Here is a 14,249-nt window from a genome sequence, read left to right as displayed (position 1 = left end):
GCATTTTCTGTAGCACTGTTATAGCAAGTAGGTGCTTGCGAGCTGACTTTACAATTGTCAACTCCTAAGGGCAGGAACTGCATCTTTTTTACTTTGAATCTTTAGTGCCTAGGACATTGTTGCCTTCGCAGATTTTTTGCAGAAACAAATGAGTTCTCAGAGTACAAGGATCAGTTAGCTGGTATAGTTTCTTCTTCAGGGTCTTCCCTGTCCTGTTCTGAACCCCTTTTGAACCCTGGTGTGAATCACCGCATACAGACCCTAGAAGAGCTTTGGTGTATAAATCAGTTTGCCAACAAAGGAAATCTAGGTAAGGCCCAGACAGCTGGCATTCATAAATTCTGCATGTTGGTGACATCTGCCAGAAATGCATTTCACCTAGTATGCATTTGAGTTACTTTGCAGCTAATTTACATATTAAACAAATCTGGACATCCCTGCTTCTACCTGGTGCAACCACAAACAGAATTCACTGGATACCACAGAGAGAGCAGCTGACACACTGATGGGCTGCTTGGAGGCTGTCAAAGTGTCTCTCAGAGGGAGTTATGACCCCTAGGGCCTCCCCCGATGACATCATTCTCCAAACTGCAACCAAGAACTTCTGCAAGGGAAGAGGCCAGGGGCCCTGCCTGTCCCTAATTACCTAAAGGATGTTTTACAAATGGCCTCCCTCTGGCCATGGTCCCTTTGGACCAAATTCACACTGGCTAGAAAAACTCTCGCTGCAATTTCCTTAGAAGAGTGCAGTGAATTTATGGCTCCACATGTCAGACAGAGGAAAAGAGAGAGAGGGCAGTGCTTCTCACTGATCACTATGGGCATGTGACTCTGTGCAACTATGGCCTTTGACCAGTAAAGGTCAAAGTTCAGTGACACCAGTTACATCAACAACACAAACCATTCCTTCCCTGCCACTCTGAGGGCTGAATCCATCCCTTGACTGTGCTCCTGGACATCTGGCCCCTGTTTCTCACTGAAGCAAATCGAACTGCCCTTACTCTTGGCAACAGCTTCCTAACTTGTTTCCGTGCCTCTGGCCTGGCCTCCTCTAATCCATTCCCCTCTGCAGCCAGCACACCCTCTGTAAAAGACAGATCGGATTCTGCCACTTTTTCGCTTCTCATCAGCCAATGGCTCTCACTGCCTTGGGATAATTTTTAAATTCTTCATCTTGGCTAATGGCCCTTGTGTGATGTCTGGGCCTGCTCTCAAGCCTTATTTCACATCCCAGCCCTGCTTATTGCAACCAGAGGAAAGCTCTTTCCATCCCCAGTGTAGGTTCCTCTTATGCCTCTAAGCCTTCTTCATGCAAGCTGCCCCTCGCCTAGAAGGCTCTCCCTCCCCTACCCTAATTCCTACTGGACCCTTATCTCTACCTAGAGGATACTCCCTTTGGGAAATCCCCCCATCGGCTGGGTCCTCCATAGGACTTTGTACATTTCTTGACAATATGTATCAAATAGGCTCACCTGTTTGTCTGTCTGTGCTGCTCACTGAGCCACAGCTACATGGGACTGTACCTCCTGCAGCCCCAGCATCTATTACAGTTTTTGGGCACACAGTAAGTGATCATTTAATATTTAGTTGAACGAATGACTGAACGCAGGCATGCTGGAATGATAACTCAGTCTACTCCTACAGTCTCAGGAGTTGGGAGGGAACATTCAAAACTGCACTCACCATTGCAGGTGCAGCGCACGTTCCTGTAGAAACGCGGACACACAAAGCTGATGCGAGCCGTGCTGTAGGTCATAAGCGCGTGGGAATCCAGTGACAAGCCTTGCTCACAATGCTGTTCCTGACAGTCCAGCCCTGAGCAGTTCTTCTCCAGGATGGCTGAGATGCGCATGATATTCTCCAGGTGTCTTCTGGCATTGGACAGCTTCTGGATCAGGTAGGCTGGCTTGTAGAACTCACTGCTGTGCATCTCCACCGCAAACAGCATGTCCAGCTGGTTGGTGCCTGCCACGGGCTGGATGCTGATGATGTGCAAGCTGTCCTGCTTCTGGGTGAGGACCGCATTCCGCAGGGTGCGCCGGAACCCATGCATGTGCAGCCCCACAAAGTCCTCAGGGGACACATTCTCAAAGCGGATGGTGACAGTGTTCTGCAGCATCTCATGCACCAGCTGTTCCACATGCACGACCACATCAATGGGCACCTGGAAGCGACCATCACTCACAGACACATTCAGGACATACTTGCCGCTGTCCAGGCCTCCCAGGGCGATGATTTTCCCATCATGACTATTCACTTTAAACAAGCTTTTCTGCTCCGATTTCAGGGCAAACGTGAGCACGTCATACATGTCTTGATCTGTGGCATGAATCTTCCCAATGACCCCACCAGGAAAGTCATCCTCCATGGTGACAATGAAAATTTCCAGGGGAATGGCTGTGGGCTTGTGGGTGCTTTCCTCGATGACTCGCACGCGAATGTAGGTGTGAGAAACTTGCTGGGGTTTGCCTGAATCCTTTGCCTAAAACAACCAAGAGGTGAAAAGGCAACGAACGAAGAAAACTAACCATAGCAAGTTTTTAAAAACCCACAGATAGAAGACGTCTGTACCTTTACATTTGCTTCTTCCTTCATCCCTTGCCACTATTCTGAAAAATGCTGAGGACGTGTTTAAGTAAGAGGAGTGATTTATCACCTTTCATCCCCATATGTACACTGTGCTATGGACAATAAAATGTATCAACACAATAAAGCCGGCTGGGGTGAATAGAGAAGGAGGACAGAGGGGCTACAAGAGTCAATAAGCCTGCAACGGGCTGACCTTGTTTTAATTTTATGCAGCAACCACAGGGGAAACCTCATAAAGTGGTCTTTCCACTTGGAGGAGAAATTTCTGTTTTTTGTTGGATTATTTCCTTTTGACTGAACCCAGATAGCACCTTTCTGCATATGTAAGAAATGACATAATTTAAGTGGGAATTATATCACGGTAAGGCTTCAAATAAAATGTAACACAATGAAAAGAAAAGCTAGGTAGCTTGATAAAAACGCTTTTTCTTTTCCTTCCATGTATAATAATTAACAGAACATCCACTCTGGCAACAGGTCTTTACTGAACACCGATGGCATGCAAGGCGGAAGTATTCAGAAGGGCAGGGCTTCAGAAGGGCAGATTCCCATGAGGTGGGTTTATGGAGCAGGTATCTGAAAATGTGAACCCTGCAGACCAAGTGGGATCTGGGGAGAGATGTGTCCTTGTGTGTGGAAGGCAGTGAAAAAGCCGGTGCCTGGGCATCACGCAGACCTGAGTTTGAATCTTGTCTCTGTCACCCACTACATATCCTGCTTGGAGTATGTTACTTAACTTCTCTAAGCCTCAGTTTTTGTATTTTTAATATGAGTAAAATAGTAGCCTCACTTCACAGGGTCCTTCTGTTGTGGGGATTCAAAGACAGAGTTGTTGCAAAGCACTAAACCCAGGTCTCATCCATAGATACACTTAGTACATGATGGTTCATGTCATTGTTATTTTTATTTGTTTATTTGTTTTGTTTACTTAGAGGCAGGGTCTTGCTCTGTCACCCAGGCTGGAGTGCAGTGGTGGTGCAATCACAGCTCACTGTAGCCTCAACCTCCTGAGCTCAAGTGATCCTCCCACCTCAGCCTCCTGAGTAGCTGGGAATATAGATGTGCACCACCACACCAGGCTACTTTATTTTTTGTTTTTGTTTTTGTAGAGATGAGTTCTCACTATGTTGCCAAGGCTGTCTTGAACTCTTGAGCACAAGCAATCCTCCTGCCTTGGCCTACCAAAGTACTGGGATTACAGGTGTGAGCCACTGTGTCCATCTGTTGTTATTTTTATTATTGCCATCATCACATACTTTATTTGATGGATGATGTGAACAAGACACGCTGGAATGTAAAATTCATGGAGGAGGAGATAACTTTAGCAAATTAGATTGAACTTGAAGTCAAACCGTGGAGCGCTTCAAAGGAGAGTGGAGTTTAGACTTTATAGACCAGAGGTTTCCCATTCACAAGTCAGAGGCCAGAAAGATGAAAGAAAGGCATGAAGCTGCTGGGTATAAGGTGAGAGAGCAATAGGCCTGTGGCCAGAGAAGGACTGGAGAGTGGTGTCTGTCAAAAGGTCCTGAAATTCAAAATCTGAAAGTCTGGGGCAGAATTCAGCCTGCAGGGCCTAAGTTTTCAAACACTAGGAAACCAACAGATAGTTTTAGTTTAGGGCAGGGATCAGCAATCATTTTCTGAAAAGGACTGGATAATAAATATTTTCAGCTTTGTGGGTTATACAGCCTCTATCACAACCATGCCAGGCTGTCCTATGCAAGGAAGCAGTCACAGCACATATCTAAATGAAGGAGGCTGTGTGCCAGTAAAACTTCATTGTTAAAAACAGGCTGAGGGCAGGATTTGGCCCAAGAGCTGTAGTTTGCTGGTCCCTGATTAAGGGGAATGACATAATCTAAGTAGAATGATTAATATGGGAGGAGTGAAGGGTTGGGTCAGAAGAGAATGAAGCTAAAGCCAGAGGAAGCACCCAGGAGGCTCCTGCCACAGTAGCACGATGATGGGGCTGTGCAGAATACAGTGAGGCAGTGGCAATGGGAATATGACTGACAAAAGGAAGAAAACGCAGGACTCAGTGGTAGTTTAATACAAGGGACTCAGAGAGAGACCCTTTTATGAAGATTCTAAAACCTAAGATGTGAAATCTGCTTTGTATCTGGACAGGATAGGCAAACTGTGCTAGCTTCTGTGAGAAGGCACTGAAAAGTTCTCCTTGCCTTGAGTACTACCCTGTGATATAAAATCATTTACACAATATTGTTGGAGGAGCGGATGGCAATTTAAAAGTTCATTGATGTGCTTGGAGCTGGCAGTCCTTAATTCAGAAGGTTTCATGGAGTAAAGTAAGGTGTAATTTATCCAAAGAGACAATGTATACAAGTCAATGCTATACCAATACCAATAATTACTATTGCTATTATTTTCACCAATAATAATGAGCCTAGATTGTCCTCTGTAGGCAACAGTGGATAGAAAAAACCACTCAGTTTCCCTGATGGGATCCAAATCTTGGTATTTGCAGAAATCGTACATGGGAACTTCTGGGGGCCCTCTCATTTCCTGCTTCTTCTATACTCTGCATACCTGCCACCTTTGCCTCTTTGTCCCATTTCATGTCACACAGGCCAATGACCATGAGGAACTGACATGCTGGAGGCCATTGCCAGCTGAGTCCTTTGTCCCCTCCTGCCTCACTGGGGAAGGCCTACCAAGCAGAGGCATGACACGGCTAAATCCCCTTACGACGGGGATTGGTAGCTGCCCCAAGTGGGGTAATGTGGTGGGTAATAGTGTAAAGCAGCAGGAGTTTTTAGAATGCAGATTTAAGCCCAGTGACCATCTGTTGGGCATACTCTACAGGAATGTCCTTCCTGAACAATGATGCTTCCCTTCCTTCCTGTTCAATTTCACACACACAGGCAGCTTTTATTGGTGTGAAATTGAATTTGAGATTAAAAGGGGAACACTCCTGCATAGTAATGAATTATGTTGACTTACTCAGCAAAGAAAAAATCCACCAAAGTGGACAGAAACAAGCATGAGAAAGAAAGACAGCACGATGGAGACAGGGCGCGATGCCATACCTGGACACACAACACGTATTCCGGAGACTCTGTGTGCTGGAAGACCACAGCCGACCGCAAGATCCCATGGGAGTCCAACACAAACTCTTCCTCTTCATTTCCCGACAAAATAGAGAATGAAAAGGGAGGCCCATTGTGAAAGGAGTCTCTGTCTGTCACCACCAGCTGCAAGATGCTGGTGCCCACTGGCTTATTTTCCTGCATAAAAGAGTATATAGTAAAAAGGAAGATAAAATTACCCTTCTCTTCGCATTGATTAAAAACAAAAACAAAAATCCATCATTACAGGCTGAGAGTGCTGAGCTAGAAAACAGGGCTTTCAGCAGAAGGGATTCTCTGTGATATTATCTCGTCTTCTGAAAACATGTTGGTGTCTGTAACTGTCATGTTTTTTATCTTTGGCTGCTTCCCACAACCACCTATGGGACAATCCTTTACCAGTGTGAACACAAGGACTTGGAGCTGCATGGGTTTACAGGTTCTGAGCATGGTGCTGGGCACACCTTGTCCTGGGTGAGCTGGCAATGCCCAAGCTGACCTGAAGAGCTCCACTGGGATGGGGAGGCACTTCCTCACACACACATGTCACAACGCAACTATGCTGAGGCCCAACACACCATGTCACGGCATTGGATTTTCTGGTGGGACATCCTGGCAGCTTTCTAGTCAATATACAAAGGCATATTCCCAGTAGAAAATGGGGCTTTATACCTTGCCTCATTCTCCAGAACACGGTTTTGCCACATTCCTTTAGGGAAGGGAATTAGGGTAAAACATTCCTTAATTTGACAATGAACAGAAAGGGAATCCTTAATTTCATCAGAATTCTTGGAAGTCCTGATTCTATTACGTAAGCATTATTTTGCAGAACTTCTCTGTTTTTTTCCCCAAATGGGAATGCAAAGCTCCTTCTTGGGTCAAAGATTATCCTCACGTTGAAAATGCCAAATTAAATCCTCTGTAGCTCAGTCTTTGCTGTCCTTTCCCCTACTCTGTTGAGGCTTCAGCAATACCACAGCTTGGGCCTGAAATCAGTTGTATCAGCTCAGGCCTCATGACGCCATCGATGGAAGGATTAAACGAGTTTGGGTTGCAGAGATGGAGACGATGATACACTACAGTTTGGAGGGCAGACCCAGTCAAGTTTTATGTGCTGAATTAGTCTTATGAAAACCATGTGTGGGAATAAGAAAGTCATTCTGGCTTAGGAAAACGGAGGCATATTTTTTGAAGAAGAAAGAGAAAAGGACTGTAGAGACCTCTTATTTTGCTCCTTTTCACAAGTGTCCTGTTGGTCATCAAAAACTAGACACTGTCTCCCTCTGGAATCAGTCGTGGGACCACCATAGCCCCACATATACTTACTATTTCACGCTGACAACATATTCAGCAGCACACAAAACACAAGGCTGACTGATTTGTTTGCTTACTCTCTAAAGGCCGCTTCCTGCATAGAAGACAGGGAGAGAGACGGTGTGGCCCTCAGGGTCACCATCTGAGAAGAAGGGTGTAAGGTAACACAGACATGCCTGCCCTGCGGATAGGGGCCCCATCATCGCTCATGGGCTGAGCCTCTCCGTGCTTTCACTGTTGACCTCCTGTTGCGCATTTGAAAACAGTCTGTCAAGCTGATCGATGCGTGTCATAAAACTGAATATTGAGTAGGAGAAACCCACTTTGTTTTGGGGTTAGCAAACAGAGGCCATGAGGGCAGAGAGCATCCTTGTGAGCAATAGTCATGGAGAAGAGTGAGCTGAGAGAAAGAGAAATGGAGGAAGGTATGGACTCTGGGCAAAGCTCTGGGGAAGCAGGAGTGTGGTAAGAATGCAGAGCTGCTGGAAAAAGCATCAGAGAGGAGGAGAAAACCATAGGGAAAGAATCAGATTTCGCTGACAAAGGGGTGGGAACCAGCAGACAGCTGCTTCCTTCGAGGCTGCCTTCCAGTCTGATTGCTGGACAGCTCAGTGGCCCTGGGGTCTGAGGAGGCCAGCTATGGCTGGTCAGGCTCAAATTCTTGAATGTTATTCCAAAGGGGACCCTCAAGACCTGGCCCACTCACATTTCACCTTCCACCCAGAAAGTCCTGGGACTCCTTGGGAGTGATTCTGAGGCCAAACTGGATCAGGCAAGAACTGATTCTCTAGAATACCTGTGGCCCTCCAAGACATGCACATTACTCTGTCTCCTCTAAGTTCTCTACACTGACAGTTTTCCTGGGCTGGATTTCCTGATCCTCCTAAAGTTGTGCTTTCAGCTCCTGGAAATACTGGGAAGTAGTGGACGCTCAGTACCTAGTACTGTGCTCGTGGAATAAAAAATAGATGGGAAGAAGAGCCACTCTCTCTTACAGCAGAATATCAGCAGTAAGTTACTCTATCCTGCAGTCTGATTTTAAAGAGCAGGTGGATTTAAAGTGTTAAACAAATTGGTTATGGAAAATTAATTTTAATGACTACCAGCTCTATCCTGATGCCCAATCTGTCTTTGACTGATGAGACAATGTGTATCAATCTCTGTCATCTGCCAGAATAGCATAAAGTTGCTTAAAGGCAGCCTGCCACTGGGGAAAGAGAATTCTTTTGCAGAAGATAGTCCCAAATTCAAATCCTGACTCTGCCACTTACCAGCTGCATGATCTTGGGTGAATTACTTAACCTTACAGATCCTTAGCTCTTTCAATTATAAAGTGGGGGCCAATCCACCATTCCTCTTCACAGTGTTGTTGTGGGGAGAGACAGTGTGCATAAAGTGCCTGACACTTGAAAAAAATCCACCCCTCGATAGCTCTTACTCACATTTATTAATCAGCTGTGGTAGAAGAACTAGGTTCTTTTCATACCTGCCCTATGAAGGGATGAGATGACATTAAGTAATAGTAGCAATAAACCACAATGAGTAAGCCACAGCAGAGGAAGAAAGCTGAATGCAAAGGGACAAGTGCTTGGCAGGCAAGATTTGCTCACCTGAATCACAGCAGTATAGTTGGCAGGTGTAAACACTGGGCTGTTGTCATTCACATCGGAAATATCAATGTTGAGAGTTGCAGTTGATGACATTGGAGGAATGCCACTGTCTACTGCCTGGACAAGCAGAGAGTATCCAGACACCTGCCAAGGTACAAAGAGGTGACAGTAAAGAGGTATAGTACTTCCTTCCTTCTGTGCACACACAGAGGAACTGGATCTTCAGGCTGTGCTTTGTCAAAGATCAACCATCTTTAGTTTGATTTTCTAGACCAGGTGATTCTTGGCACCACTGACATTTGGGTCTGGATAATTCTTTGTTGTTGGGGGCTGACCTATGTGTTTTAGGATGTTTAGCAGCAACCTGACCTCTGCCAAGTAGGAGGCAGTATCACCCCCTGCCCAGTTATGACAGCCAAAAATGTCTCCAAACATTGCCAAATGTCCCTGGGGGACAAAACCACCCTGGTTAGGACCCAGGCTCTGGGCCTTTGCTCAATGCAACAGTTGTCATCGCTGATCTGTCTTATTTGTCAATGTTAATATTTCTGGGGTTATGGGCATATATCACCCAGTAGAGTCTATCTGCTTTTCAGCATCAATATCATGTCATCCTTTTCCATATTTAATTTCCCTTTGAAGATGCATGTTTTTGGTGAAGAAAGACAATGTTTAGAAACTTCACTTAACCTTGGACAGAGAAATTTTTTGGACGATTTTTTCTGACCTAGATGCCTTCAGGTGATCTTTTTGTATCTGCTCACTGAGGGCTAAAGTTGCTCGTAAAGTCAGGACCACAGGGTCCCAATACCCTGAAAGTATTTTGCTCTAGGAAGGGCTAAAATTCAAACCACCTAAAAAGATACATATTTATCTTTTCTTTAAAACCTCCATAACCAGCATCTGTTATAGGAAGAAAATTCTATCAATGGTCTAACCCTAATATTTCATGCTGCATTTTAGCCCATCCTTATTTACTCTCATTACTTAGAATGGAGAACCTTCCTTCCTATTTATACCCCTGGAGCTTGTGCCCCTGATTCTAGGAAAGCGGTGGATGTGGATGGGAAGGACACTGTCTTAAGTTAGCTTACCCGTTCCCGGTCCAATTTCTTCTTAACTTTCACAAGTCCCAAGACAGGATCCACAGTAAATTCATTGTCCCGATCTCCATTCACAATGGAGAAATGAATCTGTCCATTGGGCTGGCTATCTACATCTTCTGCTATTAGCTTCATGGAAAACAAGCAAAACAAAGAAAAGTCATGACATAAGAGAGCAAAGGTTGATTCTTAGGGTCCCAGATCTGTTTAAATGGGTGCAGCTGTGACAGTTTTCTCGGGAGTTCTGCTCTCTAATGTTAGTGACCACGCCCCCAGCAGAAGAGATGATTGATCAGCTGAAGGAGGGTGGCACCAGGCCCACAGCTGCCATTTTATTTCTATGTTAATTTTTTACCTGCCCACAGCCTGATGCCTGTTAGGCCTGATTTTCCTCAGGGTTTGAGACAGTATGGTTAGACCCCAAAGCTAATGGACAGGAATGCTTTGATTTCTTCCCAATCCTGCAAGCTATGGTCTCTGCCATTGAGTCAGGGATTCTCTAGGCCTACGCATTTCCATGTTAAGGAAGCCAAGAAAGTTCCCCTTCCCCCACAGCAAATATACAGCCCCTCTGTCTATTGTTCCAGGTTGATGATGTTGAAATTTGTATGTATGGAAATATTCGTATACTTTCCAGGAAGCAGAGCGGGCCTGAGGAGTGCACTTCTGATGTATAAGAAATGCACTGTCCTCCAGCAGAGAGCTGCTCCAGCCTCATCCTGCAACGAGATGACTTGGATGGAAGGGATCTGCCAGCCAAGGGATGGGGAAGGATGGTGAGAAGGGGACTCATTGTTCCAAAATGTAATTTGCGGTCTAAGAGAATCTGTGTTCTCAGGATACATGGCTTGTTCTTACTGTTAGAAAAAGTTCCTTCCGGAAAAGTCTCCTTTAAGAGTGGCCAATCAATCTTAGGTTTGCTCCAAATTGTAGCTGCCCAACTCTGTGTGTCTGTGTGTGTAGGGGGAAAGGAGGACAAGGATTTTATTTTGTCCTCAGCAATCTAATAATTTTAAATTGTAAATTGACAAATCATAGTTGCATATATTTACGGGGTACAAAGTGATATTATGATTTACGAACACAACGTGGAATAATTAAATCAAGCTAATTAACATATCAAGTATCTCAAATACCTAGCATTTTCTGTGGTGAGAACATTTGAAACTTACTCTTAGCCATTTTGAAATGTACAATATACCACTATTAACTATATTCATCATGCTGTGCAACAGATCTCAAAAAAAAAAAGAAAAAAAGAATGTATTCCACCTAGCCACCTAATAACCTGTCATCTATGTTCACATCTAAGTAGGGGGCCATCATTAAAAATTCATCCCATGGTCTGTGTTGTTTTCTCAAAAAAGATATGCTCCTGGGAAATAAGTGATTATCAATCACACCTTGATATAAATTAATCTATCAGACTCTTCCTAATATACAAATTACAGAAGGAGCCATAGAAAGATGGCTCCCATTCTTGGGGACAAATGGACACTGAAAGGGGGACGTGTGAAGAAAATCCAAGACAGACTTTGCTTTCTTCTTCACTTTATTGTGGGTGACTAGTCCCAGACATCTAGAACCATCCCCAACCTCAGGTACCTACCAAAATGACAGAGTCTCCCACCAAGGCGTCTTCACTGATAACCGTACTGTAGACGTCTTGGCTGAACTTGGGAGGGTTGTCATTAACATCCGTGAGGTTGATGTTGACAGTGGCCACAGCGCTGAGAGCTGGGGTGCCACCATCTTTGGCTTCCACTACCAGGTAAAACCTTTTGCATAATTCATAGTCCAGGACTTCAGAGACAGAAATACCCCCTTTGAAGAAAAATGGGGAGCTTTATATTTGATTAGGAAAAAACACTGGTCAGCAATTCTATAATCATGGTAATATTTCTAACATCCTCTCCAGCCAAGAATTTAAACATTCAGGAATTTGTTTATTTAATGCCTTACTGAAAGTATTACAGAAGTCTGATTAATGCTGTCAGTGAGAGCATAGCTAGCCATCAAACATAACCCTGAAGAAATGAAAAGTCTTTACATGTTTCTGTAACCATTTATGAACATCTCTGAGGCAGTTGAAAATCTTTGGCATCTTCACTCTCACACAACTAACGAGTAGGAACAAAAACAAGCATCCCTGATAGGTGTCTTCTGATGCCTCAGGTGGACAGAAGAAGACAAAGAATGAGCTGAGATGTGGGGATGTGATGGTATGACCCCATTCTTGTCAGCAAGTAAATACTTGCAGACTTCACTGAATGGGATTAACCACAAAGTTGCCTTGCCAAGTTAAAACGCACTTATCTAAAACAATTATGGCACAAAGAGGGCAAAGATCTCAGAAATCTCAAGGTATAGTGACATAATGGAAAAGGAACTACTTGGAAATCAGACAGCTCAGCAGGCACATATTGAGTTTAGTGCCCGCAACTACAGAACAGAGATGATAATGTCCATGTCACAGAATTGCTTAAATAAGTAGAACACGTGAAAGCACCTAGCTGGGTGTTGGTGCTATATCTCTCCCATCCTAGCCCTTTCTGGGGAGGTAACCCAATCCTGCAGTCTTCAGTCATTGTATTGCCTGCAGAACACTTCTCAAGGGCATTTACTTTCCTCCCACCTAGTGAACAATCATGAGGACCGGTGAGAAGGTCATGACCATTCACATTTCCAGACAGGCAACTTCTCTAGTTGCTAAGACTGCCAATAGGCTCTTTCTACCTAAGTCAAAACACAGAAATCATACCTGTAACAAGAGCCTCTTTCTCTCCATAATTAAGTTTTCTTAGCACTTACCACCCCTAGTGCTTATTTTGCATCCCAGTCTTGCTAACCAGTGCTAAATTTAAATAGTACTTAGCCATTTCCCCATGGTGTTTATACACAATGGCCATAACTAGACAGGCTAGGGCCAACACATATTTAAATGAGGGAAACCCTCATACATTTTATTTGAGATAATGACTTTAGTAAACAGTTACTGCCAGGAGAGACTGTGATGCAATTCTTCCATCAATATTTTCACCTTCCAATACTTAAGGGCCAAGACTGCATTTCTTACATTTATGGTATCCCTATAGTATAGCAGTGTTATATTATATTATATTAGAATATGCATTCCAGAGTCAGAAAGATCTTAGTTCAAACGTTGGATAAACCACTTATTAACAGTGGACATTGTGGTAATTATTCAACGTCTTTAAAGTTCTGGTTTTACTTAATAAGAGCCTGGAGTATTTGCCATGTTAAATAAACACTGCTAATTATAATGGTTTCTTGCTCATATTTACTGGATTATCCAAAGGAAAATGGACCTCCTTTGCCACATTGTTCAACAGGTGCATACTCCTTGAGTGACAAGGGAACTATGTCCAAAGGCTGGAAGGTGAGAAACTCATCTTTGTTATCTGCAAAATGGGAACTGCCTTGACTATTCATAGGGGAATTGGGAAATAGTGAGAATATCCACCAAAGAGCTTTGGGATAGAAATCCATACACTCTATGAAAACACAAGGATGAGTATGTTTAGTCTTCAAAGAATATCCAAGCTTGTTTTCTAGAATTACGACCTTTATTTGCCTGAAGCACCTCTAATACTTATTAACTCGCTGGTGAAGAGAAAGCCCCAGGGTTCTCTCTTATTCTTTCCCTTTATTTCAAAGCACCTTTTTATTCCCTAGGTGATGCTACACGTTCCCCCAGAGCTGGAAAAGGATCTGGTGAGAAATGAGTTTTCTGATCAGGAATTGTGAACTGGGTTCAAACAAAGCACCAGTTCCAGCTCACCGATGAGTCTATTTGGGGTGCTGGGTTGAGAAGGCTGCATATCACCATGCAGATCACTTATCAGCATCTGCCTATGCAGGTCATGAAAGAGTGGCAGTCCAAGTGTGGACAGTTGCACATGGAGGCTCATCCCCACGAACATTTTCCAACATGTGCACATATGACTGAAGTCAAAACACCCAACATCAAACAGAAAAGAGAGAAAATCAAACAAACTCTTGTTCTTGGAATACAAATAGTATTTCCTCTCCCCATTGAGAAACCATATTGCTGACCCTGAGCCCTCCCATCTAGAAATTCTGGAGCCAACCTGGGGGTAAGATATTTGCTAAGTAAGCCCACAGCAAGGAGCTTAAAATTTAGCGGGAGCCATCCTTAAAAGCTGGAGGGCACTCTGTGGTCTGCATGTGGGCCCTGCTACCAGATTTGTTTCCTCTGTGAAGGAGGTAGGAGGAGGAAAAATAGTCCGCCAAGAAGGGCTGGCAGAGTGGAGGAGAAGCAGGATATAGTGAAGTCCTGCATTCTTTTTTTTTTTTTTTTTTTTTTTTTTTTGTGTTGGACACGGTCTTACTCTGTTGCCCAGGCTGCAGTGAAATGGCAGGAATGTGGCTCACTAGAGCCTCTGGCTCCAGGGCTCAAGTAATTCTCCCACCTCAGCGTCCCAAGTAGCAGGGACCACAGGTGCATGCAACCATGCTTGGCTAATATATTTTTCTAAATTTTTGTAGAGACAGGGTCTCACTCT

At 44.2% G+C, this 14,249-nt stretch overlaps 1 protein-coding gene across 1 annotated transcript in view; it reads right to left on the bottom strand.

The window, feature by feature from the left end:
- Positions 1 to 14,249, bottom strand: part of LOC695935 (protocadherin Fat 3) — a 97,470-nt gene that overhangs the window by 45,112 nt on the left and 38,109 nt on the right. The window contains exons 6-10 of the mRNA XM_015115462.3: positions 11,312 to 11,526; positions 9,694 to 9,831; positions 8,600 to 8,743; positions 5,637 to 5,834; positions 1,684 to 2,482 (exon numbers count right to left, since the gene is read on the bottom strand). Of these exons, the coding sequence (XP_014970948.3) occupies positions 1,684 to 2,482; positions 5,637 to 5,834; positions 8,600 to 8,743; positions 9,694 to 9,831; positions 11,312 to 11,526 (1,494 nt within the window). The remainder of the gene's footprint in view (positions 1 to 1,683; positions 2,483 to 5,636; positions 5,835 to 8,599; positions 8,744 to 9,693; positions 9,832 to 11,311; positions 11,527 to 14,249) is intronic.

Source organism: Macaca mulatta, chromosome 14, assembly GCF_049350105.2.
Source record: "Macaca mulatta isolate MMU2019108-1 chromosome 14, T2T-MMU8v2.0, whole genome shotgun sequence".
Classification (NCBI taxonomy): domain Eukaryota; kingdom Metazoa; phylum Chordata; class Mammalia; order Primates; family Cercopithecidae; genus Macaca; species Macaca mulatta.
This window is presented reverse-complemented; position numbering and strand designations above follow the sequence as displayed.